The 20,551-nt window shown below is 59.2% G+C and overlaps 8 protein-coding genes across 8 annotated transcripts; 6 read left to right on the plus strand and 2 right to left on the minus strand.

The window, feature by feature from the left end:
* Positions 1 to 157: 157 nt before the first annotated feature.
* On the minus strand, positions 158 to 1,804 carry PHYSODRAFT_333452 (hypothetical protein; the record flags this gene model as incomplete). Its single annotated transcript, XM_009530633.1, has 1 exon — positions 158 to 1,804. The coding sequence occupies one exon, from the start codon at positions 1,802 to 1,804 to the stop codon at positions 158 to 160; it is 1,647 nt and encodes a 548-aa protein (XP_009528928.1).
* Positions 1,805 to 2,378: 574 nt separating this feature from the next.
* Positions 2,379 to 3,159, minus strand: PHYSODRAFT_286267 (hypothetical protein). The gene has a single exon (XM_009530634.1). It carries the CDS (start codon positions 3,153 to 3,155, stop codon positions 2,469 to 2,471), a length of 687 nt encoding a protein of 228 aa, XP_009528929.1. The 5' UTR covers positions 3,156 to 3,159; the 3' UTR covers positions 2,379 to 2,468.
* Positions 3,160 to 6,044: 2,885 nt separating this feature from the next.
* Positions 6,045 to 7,724, plus strand: PHYSODRAFT_260015 (hypothetical protein; the record flags this gene model as incomplete). Its single annotated transcript, XM_009530635.1, has 3 exons — positions 6,045 to 6,280; positions 6,315 to 7,041; positions 7,104 to 7,724. 3 exons carry the CDS (start codon positions 6,045 to 6,047, stop codon positions 7,722 to 7,724), a joined length of 1,584 nt encoding a protein of 527 aa, XP_009528930.1.
* Positions 7,725 to 8,403: 679 nt separating this feature from the next.
* On the plus strand, positions 8,404 to 11,130 carry PHYSODRAFT_351491 (family 3 glycoside hydrolase; the record flags this gene model as incomplete). The annotated part of the gene is made up of 2 exons (XM_009530636.1): positions 8,404 to 9,636; positions 10,129 to 11,130. The coding sequence occupies 2 exons, from the start codon at positions 8,404 to 8,406 to the stop codon at positions 11,038 to 11,040; spliced, it is 2,145 nt and encodes a 714-aa protein (XP_009528931.1). The 3' UTR covers positions 11,041 to 11,130.
* A 436-nt stretch (positions 11,131 to 11,566) lies between these two features.
* Positions 11,567 to 11,764, plus strand: PHYSODRAFT_381493 (hypothetical protein; the record flags this gene model as incomplete). The annotated part of the gene is made up of 1 exon (XM_009530637.1): positions 11,567 to 11,764. A coding segment is annotated over one exon (198 nt), but the record flags the coding sequence as incomplete, so codon positions are not given.
* A 1,117-nt stretch (positions 11,765 to 12,881) lies between these two features.
* Positions 12,882 to 13,091, plus strand: PHYSODRAFT_382245 (hypothetical protein; the record flags this gene model as incomplete). Its single annotated transcript, XM_009530638.1, has 1 exon — positions 12,882 to 13,091. A coding segment is annotated over one exon (210 nt), but the record flags the coding sequence as incomplete, so codon positions are not given.
* Positions 13,092 to 14,301: 1,210 nt separating this feature from the next.
* Positions 14,302 to 15,984, plus strand: PHYSODRAFT_507234 (hypothetical protein; the record flags this gene model as incomplete). The annotated part of the gene is made up of 1 exon (XM_009530639.1): positions 14,302 to 15,984. One exon carries the CDS (start codon positions 14,302 to 14,304, stop codon positions 15,982 to 15,984), a length of 1,683 nt encoding a protein of 560 aa, XP_009528934.1.
* A 1,272-nt stretch (positions 15,985 to 17,256) lies between these two features.
* Positions 17,257 to 20,166, plus strand: PHYSODRAFT_333458 (hypothetical protein; the record flags this gene model as incomplete). Its single annotated transcript, XM_009530640.1, has 1 exon — positions 17,257 to 20,166. The coding sequence occupies one exon, from the start codon at positions 17,257 to 17,259 to the stop codon at positions 20,164 to 20,166; it is 2,910 nt and encodes a 969-aa protein (XP_009528935.1).
* Positions 20,167 to 20,551: the final 385 nt, after the last annotated feature.

Raw genomic sequence — 20,551 nt, forward strand, 5'->3', positions numbered from 1 at the left:
ATCAGAAGGTTGTTAGGAGATACCCATACATTTTAGCTGTCCTTTGCAAGGTTGAATTGCTGAATCGTTTGCACAGAAATGAGAAGACCTTGATCCAACGGAGCTTATTAGCCCTGGACGTTATCCAAGCAACACTACCGCTAGTTGGGGCGAGTTTCTACTCAAAGTACTGACTGTGCAGGTACGCGATGCCTTCGGCGCGGTAGAGATCGGGCTCGATGTAGGCCAGCTCGGTGACGTTCACGTCGAACACGATGTTCTGCCGGTTGTCCACAGTGTACTCGGGCCACTGGAGGGCCGTCACGCCGTTGTTGTTGGGCGTCTGGTCCACGATGAAGCTCGCCCACGAGCGGGTCATGAGACGCGCGAGCTGGGCGAAGGTCTCGGGCTCGTTCAGGAACGGGTTGACCGAGACGGCGTTCTCGTATCCGTTGCCTTGGAGGTTGTAGAACACGAACGCGATCTCCTGGAAGTGCGTGGCGCCCACGTACTGCGAGAGTCCGTTGACCATCACGTTGAACACGTAGCTGTAGCTCGTCACGTTGTTCGCTGCCCACGTTTCGGCTGTGTAGCGGCGCGGAGCGTGCATGTAGGCATCACCGGCATAGGCACAGACACGCTTGAACTGAGATCCCACCAAGGATTCGGCAGTCGGACGACCGTGCAGCGTGCCGGGGATGCCGATTTCGGGGATGTCAGGGTAGACGGCGGCGAGAATCTCAGCCTCTTCAGCCGTATTCCCCATCAACACCAGGTACTCGAGGAACTCGTCCGTGGAGTTGATGCCCCTGGTTCCAAAGGCCGAGCCTTCGTCGTGGTTGGCGCCGTGCAGGATTGGCACGTGCACAAACTTGCCGTCTCTCAGGAGAGCAGCGCCGGTGTCCTGGATGTAGTCACCGTCGATGACGGGGCTGAAGGAGGCTGATGAAGCCACGGAGCTGTTGAAGATCGACGACAGCGTGCCGATGGGGACTTCACGAAGGCAGGCCAGAGTGTCCGAAGCCGAGCTGCAGTTGGCGGCGGAGGTGATGTTGTTGTAGTAGACGTCCCAGGCCGACGCGTTCGTGTAGCTCGACGGGCCGTGGGCTGGAGCGCCAGACTGCATGATAGCGCCGCGGAAAAGACCGTCGTCACGACCGCCGTAAGCCAGCAGTTGATAGCCGACGCTCCAGCCGCCAGCGCTCTCGCCCCAGATCGTGACCTTGTCCGGGTCGCCACCAAAGGCGGCGATGTTTTCCTGGACCCAGTGCAAGGCCAAACGTTGGTCCTTGAATCCGAGGTTGGACACGCCTTCGTCCTCAACTGCGCTCCCCCAAAGGAAGCCAAAGCCTTGGAGGCGGTAGTTGATGCTCACACCGATGAATGGTTTGCCCGCTTGCGTGGCTTCGTTCATGATGTAAGAGAAGTTGTAGCGGGGGTCGCGGTTGCCGCCTTCAAAGAGGCCGCCACCGTGGATCCAAAAACCCACGGGCAGCTTAGCGTCCGCGGAGATGCCGCTAGGTCGAACGACATTGATCGTCAGGCAGTCCTCCGAGATCACGTTGCCTAGCACCCACTGGTCGCTGCCGTAGCCGTAGCACTCAGGCGAGTACTCGGTCGCGTTCTTGGCGTCCGTCCACGTTGAATTGAGCGGCTCTGGGTTGCGGAAGCGGAGATTTCCGACGGGTGGTTGGGCGTATGGCATGCCGAGAAAGAGGTCTTGGTCGTAGGTTTCCTGGTAGACGCCGTAGTAGGACCCGTTCTTGATCGTGACCGTGGGTGGGGCGCTGGCGGAGGTCGACACCAGCAACAGCGTAGCCACCATGAGTGGAAATTGCAGAGAACGCATCTCGAACGGAGACCAGCCTAATAAACTCTTGGTTGAGAGGTGCGAGTGCTGCTCGGCAAATTCAAGAATGAGGGAGTGGGGATAAAAGTTCACGCGGGTGGACTCCTCCTTGGAGGGCAGTATCCACCGAACTGCAACGTAAAAGTTTGAAGGAATGAGGGCTAGACGCTTCAGAGCCGTGCTCAGAGGTGCCGAGAAGAGCGTTCGCGCTGTAGAAAACGTTATACATGTATCCGTGATGAAACACGTGAGCCCAAGCGGATCAGAAGCTTTGGCCTTGACAGCATTGCTTCGCTTGATTCATTCCTGTGGCTCACTTCAACTTGATCACTGCCTCGTCACATTTTCGCAAAGCCTGATGGCGTGTCGACTGACCAAACGCACAACCTTCCCGGTCCTAGACACTTCAACGGCAACCACGCCACCCAACCAACTTGGTTGTAGGCCCAGTCAGTGCTCCACACATACTAGTAGTATAAAATGTAGGACTTGACACCTCGAAGAGGTTCCTGCCATCGATCATCACAAATGGATAGTGCCAATGAAGATTCACAGTAACGTTAGCCATTTTTATTCTCAAAACTCATTCCAATGGCTCATACTTTAGCCACTCATAACTAGGCGGCTCGATCTCAACCGTTTAAATCTGCACGTGACCGCTGAAGACGGTGTCCTCGGCGTTCTTGCTGATGTAGACCGGACGCCCGCCCTTGGCCAGCTCCCAGCTCGTGGTGTTCACGTTGTAGAAGCTCAGCTGCTTCTCGCGGATGCCGATGCTCACTGTCGTGCTGGCGCCGGCCTCCAGCTCCACGTTCGCGAAGCCCACCAGCGCGATGGCGGCGAACTGCGCGTCCAGGTACGTCGTCGCGGCGTCGGCCGGAGGCCCAATGTACACCTGCGGCACCTCGACGCCCTTGACGCTGCCAGTGTTGGTCACCGTGAAGGACACGCTGAAGACGGCATCGGCGTCGTCCGGGCTGCACGACACCTCATAGTTGAGCCCGCTGGAGCTCTGCTGCTGCTGCGCAGATCCCGACGCCGCGAAGTTGGGGTTGCTGTACTCGAACGACGTGTAGCTCAGACCGTAGCCGAACGGGAACAGCACGCTCGTGTTCGTGTGCGCGTACCAGCGGTAGCCGTTGTTGAGGCCCTCGCTGAAGGTGGCGTTGCCGCTCTCCGTGTCCACGCGCTCCGGGTAGTCCGGGTTGCGCGTCATGGTCGAGTCCAGGCTCGCCGGGTACGTCACGGGCAGGCGGCCCTGCGGCACGTTGTTGCCCAGCAGCAAGTCGGCCGTGGCCCAGCCGCCCTCCTGGTTCGGGTACAGCATCTCCAGCACAGCGGCCACGTCGTCCAGCCACGGCATGAGCACGGGCTCCGCGTTGTTCAGCACCACGACGGTGTTGGGGTTCGCGGCCGCCACCTTGGTCACCAGCTCGTCCAGGCCGTCGTCCAGCGTCAGCCCCGTCTCGGCGGGGCTGTTGGCGAACGCGAACACGATGGGCGTGTCCACCTCCGTGGCGACGTCCACGGCCAGCTGGATGTTGGCCGAGCGCTGCGTGGGGGTCACCCAGCTCAGACGCACGGACGTCGGCTCGTCGATGAGACCCACGATGTACGCCTCCAGGTCGTGCCAGCCTTCCTGCTCAAGAACGACAACGACACGCTGCCGCTCAAGGCCGGCGCGTCCATCGCCGTCATCGGCCCCAACGGCGTGCAGTACACGCACGGCACCAACTTCGCCGAGCGCGCGTACGGCATCCCGGAGCGCCAGGTGTCGACGCTGGAGGCGCTCAAGTCTCGACTGGGCGAGGACGTCGCGAGCGCCGTGGGCGTGGACGGACGAAACTGCACCGGAGCGAAACTTCATAGCTGCGGGTGTCACAAAAACTTGTTTGCGGCGATAAGTGGGCAACTGTTAATAACCTTGCGGAGGCTCGTCCTTCGTCTTGTTGATCCTGAGCGTGTAACTTTATTTTATGGTGTATCCGACACTACAAAAATTGCCACGCTATGTTTCGAGTCGCATTGGTACGATAATTCTTGGCACGGCAAAGTGACGGCGAGAGCTCCACATCTTTTCGCTACGGGTGTAACGTTGGTCTCACGTACAATGCTCGTATATGCGCTGCACGCTCTTCCTCACTCTCGGATGGCATTTTTTGACAGGCGCCTCATCGTCAACTGCACTCTATTGATCAAGATCTCTTCTCTGAGCAGCGCCCAAGGTCCATGACAAACTTCCGTGCTGAAGGTATTGCTGGTTGCCTTGTACAGCAAGTATTCAGTGCTCACTGCCAAACAGGAAAACGACGATTTCACGCAGCAAAATCACCCAAAATCCTGTGCATCAGGTATTCGTTATCAAGTGAGCTATCGAGAGTACATGGGCGAAGTCCTACCCACTCGCAGCTCGAGAGCGCAGTGCATCGACGAGTATCGCGTCTAACAACTTGCGGCTGGCGTCAAGTTGATGCGCGCGAGCAGCGGCCTTTTCTGTGGTCATCAGTACCAATTCTCAACAGTTATCTCGGAGCTCCATGTTTCGAACAGACCGTGCTGCGCTCCATGCCTTTCAGGAACTTCGCAATGTTCCAGGTGCCGAAAACTGTTAGGTGCTCCTTGATCTGATAAATTACCTGCAGAACCATTGATGATATATGGTCAGGAAGTCTAGCGCTATTGTGCTAATACAGACAACCCTCGCAGGCATTCGAAGCCCTGCCGCCGGCGCGCACGAGCTGCGTGCAGAGAGCGAGGGCGATGCCCCACGTGATGGAGACCATGGCGAAGGATCTATCTACCCGAGCTCGCAGTGTAGTGTGGGCTGTGGGGTCCGAAGGAAGTTCGCGAATGGTTGAATAAAGCGGTCCTTAAGAATATGTACCTTTGAGCTGCAGTGATCTAGCACATACTGTAGCTGCTCGGTATCATCGCTGTGAGTCCTTGACTTTGCTTGGTTGCTGCCAGCTGAACTGGTCGATTCGTGACATTTTCGATCACTTCAAGTTGAGCGAGACTTGATTTATCCATTTCCGAGGCTCATCTTACCTAAATTGCTGTCAGTAGCTAGAGGTAGCCCCAAGGTTGCCTTGTCACAAGGCTTGTGTGCGTGAACTGTACCACATGTAGTGTGCCGTTCTGAGAGCGGCCAAGTTGAAGTGGTCTGATAACGTGATGATCCCGACTAGCGAATTACGCGGCGTACCGTCTCTGCTTGCGGTAAGCCGGTAACCAGCGCGCCAACGGCAACCACGCATCAGCATGAGCTCCCGATCCATTGCTCGAGGTCCTGAACGTAGAGATCGCGGCCAGACTTGAGCTCTTGTTGTCGGCGACTATCGTGATTTTCTCGTATACGCGCCATCAATGCCTACTGAGCGGCGCCGCTGAGTGCTGATGCGTGTGCTGTAGTTACACTACGTGCACACACGTACGAGTACAGTACAGCAAAGTATCACACACTGTGATTCACACTACTGCAGTCGCGTGCGCCGGAGAACGCATCAAACGTCCGCTGTAAGGTTATGCGCGCGTCTGCACTTGATTCAGAGATGCTGTGCAGATCGCATTCAACAAGTTCAAGTACCGGTGCCGAGCGGGAACGGTTGGGTGGCACTCGAAGGGAAGCAATGTGCATTCTTCAAAGCTCCCGCACGTGATGAACGCTCCTGGATGAGTCAATCTATTTCTTCGAAACCCTGCGGACCGTCGCTTATTATAATAGTTTGGACGCAGGACTACTTGTCCCGGTCTGCTCAAGCGGCGTTGTGCCCCTCGCCGAAGCAGCATTCGTACTGTACGGAACTTCAGCCGAGAGATGCACTTCAGTGTCGAAGTTACAGTACGAGATGCACTCGATGCTACAGTACTCATTCTTTCGAGCGTCCCTGGAGTCCTGGACGACTGTAAAAACATGCAGATCCTGGGCTTCAAAATTTACGATGCAGTTTGGCTGCACTTCAACCGCGTGGTTGCAGTACATGTAGAACCAGCGCCCCAGTCATCACATCAACTACAAGATTACTCAGACGTCATGCTCGCTCTTGCTGAGTGACTCTGACGGGTACATGTACTGTACTTCGCTGTGCTGCAGAAGGCCGCTAGCGCATTGATCGGTACTGTAACCTATCTCTGGTCAAAAACGCGGGAAGTGCAGTCTTCATCCGCCAATTTCAACTCTAGCGCCTACCACAACATCCTCTGTGGCTCGCTTGCAATGAGACCGCTCGCAAACGTTCTCGCCATCGGGGCGCTTCTAGCCGCTCTGGCCTCCGCCAGCGACCCACCCACGGTCAACATCAAGAACGGGTCCTACTACGGCGTCTACCAAGAAACCTACGACGAAGACCTCTTCCTCGGCATGCCATACGCCCAACCACCCGTCGGAGACCTGCGCTTCCGCGTCCCGGAGCTGCTCAACACGACGTGGACGGATGCCAAGAACGCGACTGAGTACTCACTCGCCTGAATGCTACGGCTACGGCAGCGACCAGTGGGTACTGGGCAACGTGATCTCGGAGGACTGTTTGACGATCAACGTCGTGCGTCCGAACGGCATCTCCGAGGGAGCCGAACTTCCGGTCGCCGTGTGGATTCACGGTGGTGGCTTCACCGAGGGCGGCTCGCGCGACCCCCGTTACAACCAGTCCTACATTATCAAGGAGGCCACGGACGCCGGCATGCCGTTCATCGGTGTGAGCATCAACTACCGTCTGCAGGCCTTTGGCTTCTTGTGGGGGACCGCCGTCAAGGAGGCGGGGGTATCGAACCTCGGCCTGAAGGACCAGCACCTTGCGCTGCACTGGGTGCAGGAGAACATCGCTGCTTTCGGTGGCGACCCGGACAAGGTCACGATATGGGGCGAGAGCGCTGGTGCCATGAGCGTTGGCTACCAGCTTCTCGCGTACGATGGCCGCGACGACGGCCTGTACCGCGCTGCCATCATGGAGTCGGGCGCTCCTGCCAAGGTGCCGTCCACCTACTTGAACACGACCGAGTGGGACACGTACTACAACAACATCACGGCGGCGGCGAACTGCAGCTCTGCGGCGGACACGCTGGCCTGCCTGCACCAGGTGCCGATCGACCCGCTTTCATCCATCTTTAACAGCTCTGTTGCGTCCTCGGCGTCGTACCGCCCGATCGTCGACGGCGACTTCCTGACGGACGTGGGCCCGGCGCTCCTTACGGCGGGCAAGTGCCCATTCTCCACGGTGTGAACAACGACGAAGGCTCGGCCTTTGGCGCTGGCGGCGCTACCGTCAACACCACGGAGGAATTTGTGTCCTTCCTGATTGATACCATGGGAGAGACCGAGGAGACGGCCGCCATCCTCACTGAGGTGTACCCGGACATCCCGGCCGTGGGCATTCCCGGCATGCTGCACGGCCGCCCTGCGACCGACTCGGGCTACGGCGTCATGTACAAGCGCGCTGCTGCTTACGGCGGCGACGTGATCATGCACGCTCCTCGCCGCTACCTGTCCGAGATCTGGGCTGCCAACGACGTCCCAAGCTACAGCTACGTCTTCGACGTGCTGACGGCCGGCAACAACGAGTACATTGGCGCAACGCACTTCACGGAGGTCGCGTTCGTGTTCTACAACCTGCTCGGAGACGGCTACAACAACTCGGTGGCCACGGACCCGTTCCTGGACAAGCCCGACAGCTACAAGCAGCTCACGAAGGTGATGACCCGCATGTGGGCGAGCTTCATCGTGCATGAGAACCCGAACGAGAACGGCGTGACGGCGCTCGAGTGGCCTGAATACACGTCTGACAACGCGCAGAACATCGTGTTCGACGCCAATGTGATGGAATTCGCCTACATTGCGCCGGACACGTACCGTGCTGAAGGCATCGCCTACTTGACGAGTCTGTACAATGCCACGGCCTAGATTGGTATAAGTGTTTAAAGTGTGGCATGCTGTTGAGTAAAATGAAAGCAACGCGTTGGTTAAGCATTTAGCGTGTCATCAATGGTGATGACACGCTACATGTTACATGTACGCATTCTTGCTTGCGGCCAGGTCCAGTTGAGCCGTTCCCTTCGACGGGACCAGCTGATAATAGCCTGCAGCAGTGCCCTGATGAGTGGTTGCCGTTCGCTATTCGCTGATGTTGAAGCTGTCGTTGTTTTTGTGTCCTTGGCTACCGATGGGGTGGCCGAGGTCGCATTTCGTTCATCAAGAAATTCGTTCAAAGGACATCAGCATGAAGCGTACGCCAGGTCGCCTGGGAAGTAAATCAAGTCCTTGAGTTTTACATGTGAGCTGGTTTGTGTTTTGTTTGGCTAAGCGTGCACGGCATAAACGTGCTATAAACCCCACAGGTCATGCTTGACTCACTTCAACTTGTCCATAAAACGGCCTGGAAAGGCAACTTCAAGTATGCATTCTTGACGAGCATGGACGTATTCATAATACCCTGGCACAATGCCCCCTCCAACCGTTTTGCTGTTGGACGAGCACAACTCACCCTTGAGGCGGGAAGCCCGAGCAACAGCTCATTCGCAAACTTCCTTCGGACCCCACAGCCCACACTACACTGCGAGCTCGGGTAGATAGATCCTTCGCCATGGTCTCCATCACGTGGGGCATCGCCCTCGCCCTCTGCACGCAGCTCGTGCGCGCCGGCGACCCGCTCGCCACCGTCTCCTGGCGCACGGGCAATGACAAGGTCGACGCCATCGTCGAGGCCCTGACCGCCGAGGAGAAGGTCTCCCTCGTGCACGGCGCCGTCGACGAGGACGGCAACCAGCAGCAGGCCGGCTACAGCGTCCCCATCACGTCACAGGGCATCCCCGCCATCCGCCTCACGGACGGCGAGGCCGGCATCAACATCGTCCAGAACGCCACGGGGTCCCCCACGCAGCTTAACGTCGCGGCCACCTGGTCGCTCAACGCGGCGTACCAGCACGGCGTGGTCACGGGGAAAGAGGCCAAGCTCTTCGACTTGGCGGTGGCGCTGTCGCCCCGCGTCAACATCCTGCGCGACCCCGTGACGGGCAACTACTGGCAGTCGTACAGCGAGGACCCGTTCCTCAACGCTCGGCTCGGCGTGCAGGGCGTCAAGGGTCTGCAAGACCAGGGCTCCATGGCCAACGCCAAGCAGATCGGGCCGTCGTCGACCGGTGCTAGCGCGGGTGACGACAACAGCATCGTGGACCTGCAGACGCTGCAGGAGCTGTACTGGGTGGCACCCGGCACCCTCCTGCAAGAGGGCAACGCCGCCACGCTCATGTGCTCGTACGCGCAGGTGAACGGCATCCCCGCGTGCCAGTACGAGCCGCTGTTCAACACGATGCGCGACGACTACAACAGCTCGGCCATCGTCATGAGCGACTGGGGCGCCACGCACTCGACGGCCGAGAGCCTCATCGCCGGCATGGACCTGGAGATGCCCACGGGCTCGTACTACGACGCGCTCTACGACTACATCTACGTCTCGCAGAACCTGAGCGAGTCGTACCTGAACCGCGCCGTGGGCCACATCCTGGCCAAGTACGACGAGTTCGGACTGCTGGGCACCACCACCGAGGGCTCATCGCCGCTGCCGCAGGACGTCGTGGAGGACCACGCCAAGATCTCGTACGACATCGCCGTCAAGTCGGGTATCCTGCTCAAGAACGACAACGACACGCTGCCGCTCAAGGCCGGCGCGTCCATCGCCGTCATCGGCCCCAACGGCGTGCAGTACACGCACGGCACCAACTTCGCCGAGCGCGCGTACGGCATCCCGGAGCGCCAGGTGTCGACGCTGGAGGCGCTCAAGTCTCGACTGGGCGAGGACGTCGCGAGCGCCGTGGGCGTGGACCAGGAGGGCTCCATCATCCCGTCCACGCACTTGCGCAACCTGCAGGGCAACCCGGGTCTGAGCCGCAACGACACCCTGGGCGGCACCTCGAACGACGAGATCGTCTACTTCACGGGCTCCTCTGCGCTGGCCAAGAACGCGTCGTACACGTGGCAAGGACAAGTGCACGCGGAGACGGCGGGCTACTACACCTTCTCGTTCGCGCGCGCCATCCCCAAGTGGGAGAACCACACGAACCCGGACTACGGCTCGACCTTCGCCATCGGCACCTTCAGCATCAACGGCACGGAGGTGGGCGAAGGCTACCGACTGTACGGCGACGGAGGCGTGAAGCCCTGGAGCAACTCGATCGCCACGCGCGACAACTGGGACAACATCAAGTCGTACGTGTACCTGGAGGAAGGCTGGCACGACCTGGAGGCGTACATCGTGGGTCTCATCGACGAGCCGACGTCCGTGCGTCTGAGCTGGGTGACCCCCACGCAGCGCTCGGCCAACATCCAGCTGGCCGTGGACGTCGCCACGGAGGTGGACACGCCCATCGTGTTCGCGTTCGCCAACAGCCCCGCCGAGACGGGGCTGACGCTGGACGACGGCCTGGACGAGCTGGTGACCAAGGTGGCGGCCGCGAACCCCAACACCGTCGTGGTGCTGAACAACGCGGAGCCCGTGCTCATGCCGTGGCTGGACGACGTGGCCGCTGTGCTGGAGATGCTGTACCCGAACCAGGAGGGCGGCTGGGCCACGGCCGACTTGCTGCTGGGCAACAACGTGCCGCAGGGCCGCCTGCCCGTGACGTACCCGGCGAGCCTGGACTCGACCATGACGCGCAACCCGGACTACCCGGAGCGCGTGGACACGGAGAGCGGCAACGCCACCTTCAGCGAGGGCCTCAACAACGGCTACCGCTGGTACGCGCACACGAACACGAGCGTGCTGTTCCCGTTCGGCTACGGTCTGAGCTACACGTCGTTCGAGTACAGCAACCCCAACTTCGCGGCGTCGGGATCTGCGCAGCAGCAGCAGAGCTCCAGCGGGCTCAACTATGAGGTGTCGTGCAGCCCGGACGACGCCGATGCCGTCTTCAGCGTGTCCTTCACGGTGACCAACACTGGCAGCGTCAAGGGCGTCGAGGTGCCGCAGGTGTACATTGGGCCTCCGGCCGACGCCGCGACGACGTACCTGGACGCGCAGTTCGCCGCCATCGCGCTGGTGGGCTTCGCGAACGTGGAGCTGGAGGCCGGCGCCAGCACGACAGTGAGCATCGGCATCCGCGAGAAGCAGCTGAGCTTCTACAACGTGAACACCACGAGCTGGGAGCTGGCCAAGGGCGGGCGTCCGGTCTACATCAGCAAGAACGCCGAGGACGCCGTCTTCAGCGGTCACGTGCAGATTTAAACGGTTGAGATCGAGCCGCCTAGTTATGAGTGGCTAAAGTATGAGCCATTGGAATGAGTTTTGAGAATAAAAATGGCTAACGTTACTGTGAATCTTCATTGGCACTATCCATTTGTGATGATCGATGGCAGGAACCTCTTCGAGGTGTCAAGTCCTACATTTTATACTACTAGTATGTGTGGAGCACTGACTGGGCCTACAACCAAGTTGGTTGGGTGGCGTGGTTGCCGTTGAAGTGTCTAGGACCGGGAAGGTTGTGCGTTTGGTCAGTCGACACGCCATCAGGCTTTGCGAAAATGTGACGAGGCAGTGATCAAGTTGAAGTGAGCCACAGGAATGAATCAAGCGTAACAACGCTGTCAGGGCCAACGCCAAAGCCTTGGGCTCACGTGTTTGATGTCGACCGAATGGAGTTCTATTACGATTTATGTTTTTTTTTTCGTTTCAAGGTGAGTTCTAGGTGGACTTTATTTTATGGTTCGGGCCTCGTTATCCTCTAAAACTTAGATATAAACCATGATCCTCAAATAGGCGATGCTCATACCAGTTGTGTCAGCATCATCCAGAGACCATCGAGCACATCTTGTGGGATTGCTCGCGGGCGCAAGAAGTTTGGGAAAGCTGGCTTCCCCAGTGGACTGGGCACTATCTTCATCGTGAAGAGCTTACTGCACTACTATCGCATCTAGCTTCTCGCACGGCACCGACCGCATCAGCAGTTTTTCTCGCTGAAGCTACCAAAAGTATTGATGACTGGGGCGTCGAATATGAAAACGCGATGCAAATAATCTGGCTAACGTGGACATCGTGCACTCAGTGCATGTTGTGATCTACTCGCAATCGAGAAATCTTCGATGGGGTCCAAGTTACTATTTAAGAAGCCAAACGTAGGGCATGGAATTCTGCCGACTTTCAAGCAAAAGCCGTCATCCGAGGAATGGCCTCATATCCACGTACGCAAGCACAAGGATTTCGTGTGGCGCAATGCTATGCTGTATTCACAGTAATCAATCCTTCCGATCGACCAGTTGCAATGGAAGACTGGTATCTCCTCCTATATGGCAGATATGTTGTGAATGGCAAGAGTAGGAGAGGAGCGTGGGTTTTATTATGCTTGCAACGGGACGTGAACACGTGCCACACTTTCTGGACGTGTGCGGGAGCTACTACACTCTGGGATGTGTTTTATGCTCCATGGACAGCCCTGGGGGTCGGAACAACGGGTGCCAGGATCTCGTCCACTTTTCGACATCGACTCGAGACCGTACCACCCGGTATCTGGACGCTACTGGATGCCGTGTATCGTCATGAGCCCGAAGGCACGCGTGAAGCCATTCGGGGGCACATTTACACCATACTCAACCTCTGCTGGCGGCTTGGAGGGGTGACCACGTTGCAAGGGATTTGGCGGAGAAGGTGCTTATATCGCGACCCGAGGGAGGACGCGTCATTGAAACGGGCGGCTGCCGTCCTACATGGACGCCTTCGTTCCGCATACCTAACCGTTCGGATCCACTCTACGTCCACAACGGCTAGTCCGCACCAAGGGGCGGCTGCACGGATTTGCCATCTCGCGCTCACTTCGCCATCCCCGGAGACGCAGAGCCTGACGCCCCGCTCCGACTTCACAGCACACCCTGCTCTACTTTGATGGCGGGGCCCGTGGAAACCCCGGCCCTGCTAGCGCGGGGACGGTGATCCTACAACTTGGCGGCGCAAGCCTCCAGCCCGCCGTCCTCTGGCTGGCCAGCGTTTCCTACGTGTCGAAGACCACGAACAACGTCGCTGAATATCGCGCTCTCCTTAACGGCCTGCGTTATGCGGTACGGCACTCAATGGTGGGATTGCATATTGTTGGCGACAGCAATCTCATCCTAACACAATTGCAGAAGCGACGGGTACCAAGGGCTCGTCACTTACGAGGGCTTTACGGACAGTGCCGGGTGCTGGCGGACCGACTGATGGTGTCTTCATGGTCACATCACCTGCGGCACTTGAACAAAACAGCGGACGGCCTAGCAAACATTGCTATGGACACCAAACAAAGCAAGCAGGCGACGGCGGAAGATATCTCCCGCTTACCGCCGCAGTGGACAACCGTACTCGAGTCCCTCCAAGCGGACGTTGAGCACTGGATGGACACCAACCCGGATCGGGAGGGCATTGGCCGGGCCTCCCCTCGCACTGGCGCACCGTAACACGTGTGCATCTGCTGCCACACTTTGGGCGTAGGCAGCACCCTCCAACGATCCTTAAGCGCGGGAGGGCCGGGCATTTCCTAGGTCGCTAGTTAGGCTAAATGACTGTAGTGTACCTCAACTTAAAACGAAACGAATACGTAGATTACACTTGGATTCCTCTCACTCCCCGACTTGGTAGCCGCGGTATGAAACGCATGCCAGCATGCTTTTTCGTGGAGCTTAGCATCGAATGTTGTTCGTGTGATCAGTGGGTCGGGCATTTTTTAGATTGCCAGGCAAGCTAAATAGCTGCAATGCACCCTAGCTTACAACGTTTTAAAAAAAAACGTTGTTCGTGTCCAGCCCCATTACGCAGACAGATTCCTAGTTGTGGCGGAAACTTATAATACATCTACCGTAAACGAGTTTTTGCAAACAGTACATTTCGATCTGTTGCCAAGACCTCAAGCTTGACTTGACCTAGTGAGATTTATCGTGGCCACGCAAAGTTGTTCCTGTTCCTGCCGCATCAGTCATCGCGGACACCGCCATGGGTCTTCAACTGGGGCATTCCCGCTTCAACCACACAGCAAATCGTGATAATGCGGCGACCTGCCTTTCAAATGCAGCTTGGTGCTCGGTCATCAAGTCGATTTTTTCTCTCGAAAAGTCTTTGAGTAACCGTAACGTAGTGGCCAAACTGTACGCCAAGCGGTGCGTTCTACAGCACTGCTGCTCTCGGTTGCTTCGCTCTCTTAGCTCAACCGAACTGTATGACTGCCAGAATCGTTAGCCCAATGCGGTGATCATTGTGGCTCCCACCTGTCTGCTTGGTACAGATGGAGTCGACAAAGAACCCGAAGTGCCGTCAACGCGAACAGCCGGCCAACTTCCAGTTGATTCCCAAGCACATCCCTGCGGACTCAAGTTGCAGTTGGTTAGTCGCGGCTTGTTTCTGCTGGGGCCACCAATCCTTTGCGACAGTGACAGCGAGGAGCACATGGGGCCTCCGCAGACACAGGAGAGCTCGATTCACTCTTTGTCTTCCTCGAACGCGCACAATCGACACCAAGGCAGTGCCATGGTATCTATTCTCTACCCGGTGGCCGCCGCCGCGGCGCTGCTGGCCGCACCGATCGCCGCCTCAGAGGCGCCGGCCGTCAACATCAAGAACGGGTCCTACTACGGCGTCTACCAAGAAACCTACGACCAAGACCTCTTCCTTGGTATGCCATACGCGCAGCCCCCCGTCGGAAATCTCCGCTTCCGCAACCCGGAGCCGCTGAACACAACGTGGACGGAGGCCAAGAATGCGACCGAGTACTCGCCTGAGTGCTACGGCTACGGCAGCGACCAGTGGGTGCTAGGCAACGTGATCTCGGAGGACTGTTTGACGATCAATGTTGTTCGCCCCAGCAACGTCTCGGAAGGGGACAACCTGCCTGTCGGTGTCTGGATCCACGGCGGTGGCCTCATCCAGGGCGGCGCCAGTGACCCCCGCTACAACCTCTCGTACATCGTGGAGGAGGCCGTCAACGCCGGCAAACCGTTCATCGGAGTGAGCTTCAACTACCGCCTGCAGGCGTTCGGCTTCATGTCGGGCACTGCGGTGCACAAGGCCGGCGTGGCCAACCTCGCGCTGAAGGACCAGCGGCTGGCCCTGCACTGGGTGCAGGAGAACATCGCCGCATTCGGCGGCGACGCTGGCAAGGTCACCATTTGGGGCGAGAGCGCCGGCGCCCGCAGCATCGGCTACCAGCTGATCGCCTACGACGGCCGTGACGACGGCCTGTTCCGCGCCGCCGTCATGCAGTCCGGCGCCTCTGCGTACTGGCCCAAGAGCTTCAAGAACGCCTCCGCCTGGGACGTCTACTACAACAACATCGTCGACGCGGCCAACTGCAGCTCGGCCGAGGACACCCTCGACTGCCTGCGCCAGGTCCCGATCAACACGCTCTCCGCGGTTTTCAACAGTACTGCGGGCACTTCAGCCTCGTACGCGCCTTCGGTTGACGGTGACTTGCTGACGGACGTCGGCCCGAGACTCATCGACGCGGGCAAGTTCGTCCACGTGCCCATTCTCCACGGCGCCAACTTCGACGAGGGCACAGCGTTCGGCAAAACGGGCATCGACACTACCGATGAGTTCTTCCAGTACCTGGTCGGCACCATGGGCTACAGCGAGGACGAGGCCGAGGTGCTGCTGCTCATGTACCCGGACATCCCGCAGATCGGCATCCCCGCTACGCTCCACGGCCGCCCGGGCAACGACACCTCGTACGGCTACATGTACAAGCGCGTGGAGGCGTACGCCGGCGACAACAACCAGCACGGGCCCCGCCGCTTTATGTCGCAGGTGTGGACCCGCGAGGACGTTCCGGTGTACAGCTACCGCTTCAATGTGGTGCCTGCAGGCATCTCACAGTATCTCGGCTGCACGCACTTCCAGGAGGTCGCGTTCGTCTTCTACAACCTGGAGGGCAACGGCTACAACAACTCGGTGGCCACGGACCCGTTCCTGGGCAAGCCCGACAGCTTCAAGCAGCTCGCCAAAGTGATGACCCGCATGTGGGCCAGCTTCATCGTGGACCTGACGCCCAACAACAACGGCGTGACCGACGTCCAGTGGCCGCAGTACTCGCTGGACGACCCGCAGAACATCGTGTTCGACGTGAACGTGACGGACCTCGCCTACGTTGAGCCCGACGTGTTCCGCGCCGAGGCGATCGCGTACATCCACAGCCTGTACAACGCCACAAGCTAAGTAGTATGTACAGCTTCGGCCCCAGACTAATATGACAAGAAGAAAATGTAATTGTGAGTCTTGATCGGTTGCTGTTCCTCGCGGTTGAAATTTTGTGCAGCGTGAAAGCTTTGCGGTGTGGCGATGCACTCGGAACTAATCGAGCTGGGGTTTGCTCCGTCGAGGCCGTAATCGGCCCTTGCAGCGGAGAGACGAGTGTCCTCATCCTGCCAACGTCGGAACATGGCTCCGAGGCGCTTCCGCAGTGCATGGACGCCGGTAGAGCGCATTATTAATACATGTACACTTCGAGGCCCTCGCATGATGGCGGGCCCAGAGCTTGAAGGGCAGACATCTTGCTTGCTTGAGCCTGCTGCTGGCTCACGATCTCGAGAGTCAAACTGCAGCAAGTGCTTGGTGTCGCCGTGTGAAACGATGCGCCTCGTCTTGCTGGCTACACGCCCCGCCCTTCAACGGGCAGCGGTGCCACGCCCGACTCGATCGTGAGCACGCGAGGGCGTGGAGCTCGCCTTCGTCCACACGGCGGGCCTCGTGGCGCTCTGGCCCAAGGCGTCATGGCCTGCAAGAGGCGGTTCATTTAACGAGCCGCTTCTGCAGGTCGAGCGAGGGCTTCCCGGTTAGAGATTGGGTAGAGCGCTTCTACTGAGACCGCGAAGTGCTGGTCAACGTGCGTGAATTGCATGCCATTCCGCTCGCAGATGCCGTGGCGGCAAAATTTTCCCCAAGGCTGGCAAGCTCGGCGGCGGGTCTTCATCTCGTCGAGGAATGCAACAGCACTACACGAGCGATCCTTCCTGCCATACGAACGAATCAGCTGAGCTCAGCGCTGAGGCGGAGCCACCGCCGGGTGCAAGCAAGACGCTCGCTCCATCTGAGACTCTCAGCAAGCTCACAAACGACACAGCGTGGACAGACGACGGTGCAGCGTCGTCGCGTTGTCGGGCGTGAGTGCCCAGGGATCTGCTGGGCGCTGCAACTTTCAGCGCGGGTAGGCGTCCGCCGCAGCAGCAGGAAAATTGAACGTGCACGGAGCCAGCACGCTTCTTCCGCCGGCGGGTCATTCGCCAAACGGCCCGCGAACAAGACCGCCCCACTCGGTCCTTCCGCCACTAGCGTCCTCGGTGCGCTAGTACACTTGCACCTGCACCTTGCACCTTGCACCTGCACTTGCTAGTCGCGCGTAACATTTCATATCAGGGTCTGACTGCTTCAGAAACTGTGACAGCTACTTGACCGGCGCAACGGCCAGCGGACGCGTCTGTATTGCTTGGCATGAAGTTCCCGCTGCCCAAGAACATCTTCCCGCCGCTCGAGCTCTCGGAGGGCCAGGAGCAGGGCTACGAGCAGCTCGCAAACGCGCTCATCAAGGCCACGCTCACTGAGTATGACCAGTTCGTCATGCACGACCGTAAGCGCGTGGACGCCCGCAGGTGGAAGGCCATCCGCACGCGCGACGGCGTCTCCATCTACCGCGAGCGCGACGTGGACGGTGTGCGCCGGCCGGCCCCGGCAACCCTCGCGCTCTACCAGAGCGCCATCTCCACGACCAGGCCCAGTCAGAACGCGCGCGCATCAGGCGGTGGCCCCCACGTGAGCTCCGATCTCTCGGACAGCAGGAACCACACAATCTCCATTAACGGCCCGCTCCACTTCGGGCCGCCTATGACGCCCAAGAAGAGCAAGTCGTCCTCGGACACGGACTACAGTCGGGACACCAGCCGCAACGACAGCTACAGCAGCGGCGGCTTGCCGTCCGAGCCGCGTATCACCACGGGCGCCTTCTCCAGCACCGACAACGAGAGTGCGGGCCTGCCGCGCCTTCTAGCGGTCGGTACACTGCGCGGCTCGCTGGACGACGTCATGTACGGCGTCGTGTCGCCCAACGCCTCGTCCGTTCGCCTGCGCAGCTCCTACCTGGGGGAGCACATCGCCGACTGCGCCGTTCTGCGGGAGATGAAGAGTCCGTCGCCCTCGGACCCGTTCCGCTTCCTCGGCATCAAGTGGTTCGTCCGCGCCAAGCACCGTGGCGCCGCTCGCATCGTGCTGCCTCGTGACTTCGTCGTGCTCGAGTTCTCCGGTGTCATGATGCGTCCTGACAACTCCCGCGTGGGCTTCCACCTCATGCACTCGGTCGAGATCCCGACGTGCCGCGAGCTGCACGAGCACCGCATCTTGCGCGCCAAGCTGTCGAGCTGCTACATCTTCGAGGAGACGCGCAACAACCGCGTGCAGGTCTTCATGACAGCCTCCGTGGAGCCAAACGGACACGTGCTCAACCGCATGGCGCTTCGCTCGGCCGCCACGGCGCTCAGCAACTGCTGGAAGTCGGTGAGCTGCGCGCACAACAAGAAGCTCGCGTTTTGTCTGCAGAACGAGCGGCCGTCGGCCATGGGGCTCAGCTCCATTGCGTCGACACGAGGTGGCCACTCCCTGGGCGGCACCGTCATCAGGTCGTCCCGAGGCGGACTGTCGGCGTTGACGCCGGTGAACGAGTCCATTGTGCGCGAGTCGATCGCGCCCGAGCCCGTATCTCAGCGCAGCAACTACAGCTCGACGGTGCATCGTCGCCAGTGCGGCGTCTGCCGCGGTAAGCTCGGGGTGCTCTCTAAGTCGATTCTGTGCCAACTGTGCTGCGAGCAGATCTGCAGCCGCTGCCGCATCGTGCGCAAGCTCAGCAGCGACACCCTCAACTCGCAGGTCACGCAGTCGTCCATCAACTTTTGCAAGAAGTGCGTGGCCAGCGTGAACGACGAGAGCGCGCTTGAAATCGCTCGCCAGGAGCTCTGGGTCCGCTCTCGTGGCCGTACGCGCGCGTCGTCCGCCATGTCCAGGACGAACGCGAGGAACAGTTTCTCGTCGGAAAGGAACACGTACGCCACTGTGGTGCTTGGCCGCGGCAGTGAGATGAACAGCAGAGGTAGCACAGCGACCAGCAGTCTCGGCCTCAGCCGTGGACCCAGCAGCTACAGTCAGCCGAGCAGCTTCAGTCAAAGTCGCGGCCCCCAGCAGGAGGAGTCCTCTCTAGGATTCTCGGTCGGCCCTCGCCCGTCGACATCAACGCAGTCGTCGACACCGCTGCAGCGGCCCAGCTCAGGAGGACGTCTGTCCAAGAACTTTTCGCTCAACACCTTCAGCTTGAGCGCTGGCCCGTTGTTGGGCAACAGAGTCGCGAACGACGCGCTATCGCTCTCTGACCTGGACAACAACAAAGGTGTCACTAACGTTGGGACGGAGAAGACTGAGGCAGAGGAGCCCGTGGTGCTGGACCACCGCATGACCATGACCATCCGCAGTCTACGCCACCTCGACTATGTCTTGTCGGTTGGCGAGCAGGACCTGGTGGACGAGCTCGAGAACGAGGACACCGAGGAGGAATTTGGTGGCTTTGAAAGCGCCGATGAAGACGAGGGACGATCAAGCTACGCGTCTTCCGTGGCCGTGCTGGACGACAACTACGAGGCGTGCGAGACGCCGATGAGCAATGAGCCACAGTCTCAGCGTGAGGCCCCCATCGTCGAAGGAGAAGAAGACGAGGAGGTGGGCGAGGAGGACAATGAGGAGCCTGAACAGAAGGAGGAACAAGAGCTGCAGCAGGCGGAGAAGGAGACCGAGGTTCAGGATCAGTCGAGTGAATCAGTACATGAAGAGCAGGAGCCTGAGGAAGAGGAGGAAGGCAGCGAGCAGACCCAAGTCGAGGCCCAAAAGCCCGAGCAGACGGAGAGCACGACAGTAGCGATGGCAATGTCCGTGCACGGGGATTTCATCCACGCGGATGCGGCCATGGCCGAGGAGGTGGAAGTGGTGGAGGCTGCTCCTATCGCCGAGGTGCACGCTATGATGCTGAACCAGTACGAGTTGCAGAAGAACGCCAAGCCCGACGCTGTCGATGAGCAGGAGCCGAAGCAGCGCCTGCAACGCGCGCACACGACGGTCCCGTCCTCGGACAAATCCAACTACCAGAACCAGCTCCTCCAGCAGATGCAGGACCTGCACAACGTCGCCGAGACGACGTACCAAGTGGCCCGGGCCAATACTGAGGCGGCCTTCAAGGAGCGCGACAGCGGCCGCATCTCCAACGGCACCGGCAGTCTACGAGGCGTGCGAACGTACTCGCAGCCCTTCGCCTTCAACGTGGTGGGTCTGCGCTCGACGCGCGCAATGACCGTCGGCATCGACAAGTAAACGAGCCCGAAGCGCGACCATTATGAGCTGAGATATTTATCGTGGAGCTGAAGGATGCAAGCTATGCTATCGAGACCCTAGTGCTGAATGTAGAGGGCAGAGCATTCCGGAATAAAATATGTGCTAAGCTTTGCAAGTCTGCGTGCGTGGTGCTTTCATCCTGATAGTTTCTTGCCGGCCGTGCTGATCTCCAAAACTTCAGTTTGCTAGGTAGTGAAGGCGGTGGGACGGAGCCTTTCGATTCGGGACATTCGCGCAGGCGATGATGACGGGGGTCACCTAGCAGCGGTAAACCATGCGAGCATATGCGCGCTCGACATGGCACAACCGTTCACTTGACCATGGGAGTAATGCTGAAGCACAATTACAACAGGTCATGTGGTTG

This window comes from Phytophthora sojae (assembly GCF_000149755.1).
Source record: "Phytophthora sojae unplaced genomic scaffold PHYSOscaffold_5, whole genome shotgun sequence".
NCBI classification, from domain to species: domain Eukaryota; phylum Oomycota; class Peronosporomycetes; order Peronosporales; family Peronosporaceae; genus Phytophthora; species Phytophthora sojae.

Bases quoted from the DNA above. Each gene is read 5' to 3' on its own strand.
- PHYSODRAFT_286267 (XM_009530634.1), bottom strand. From the start codon at position 3,155: ATGCTGTACCCGAACCAGGAGGGCGGCTGGGCCACGGCCGACTTGCTG.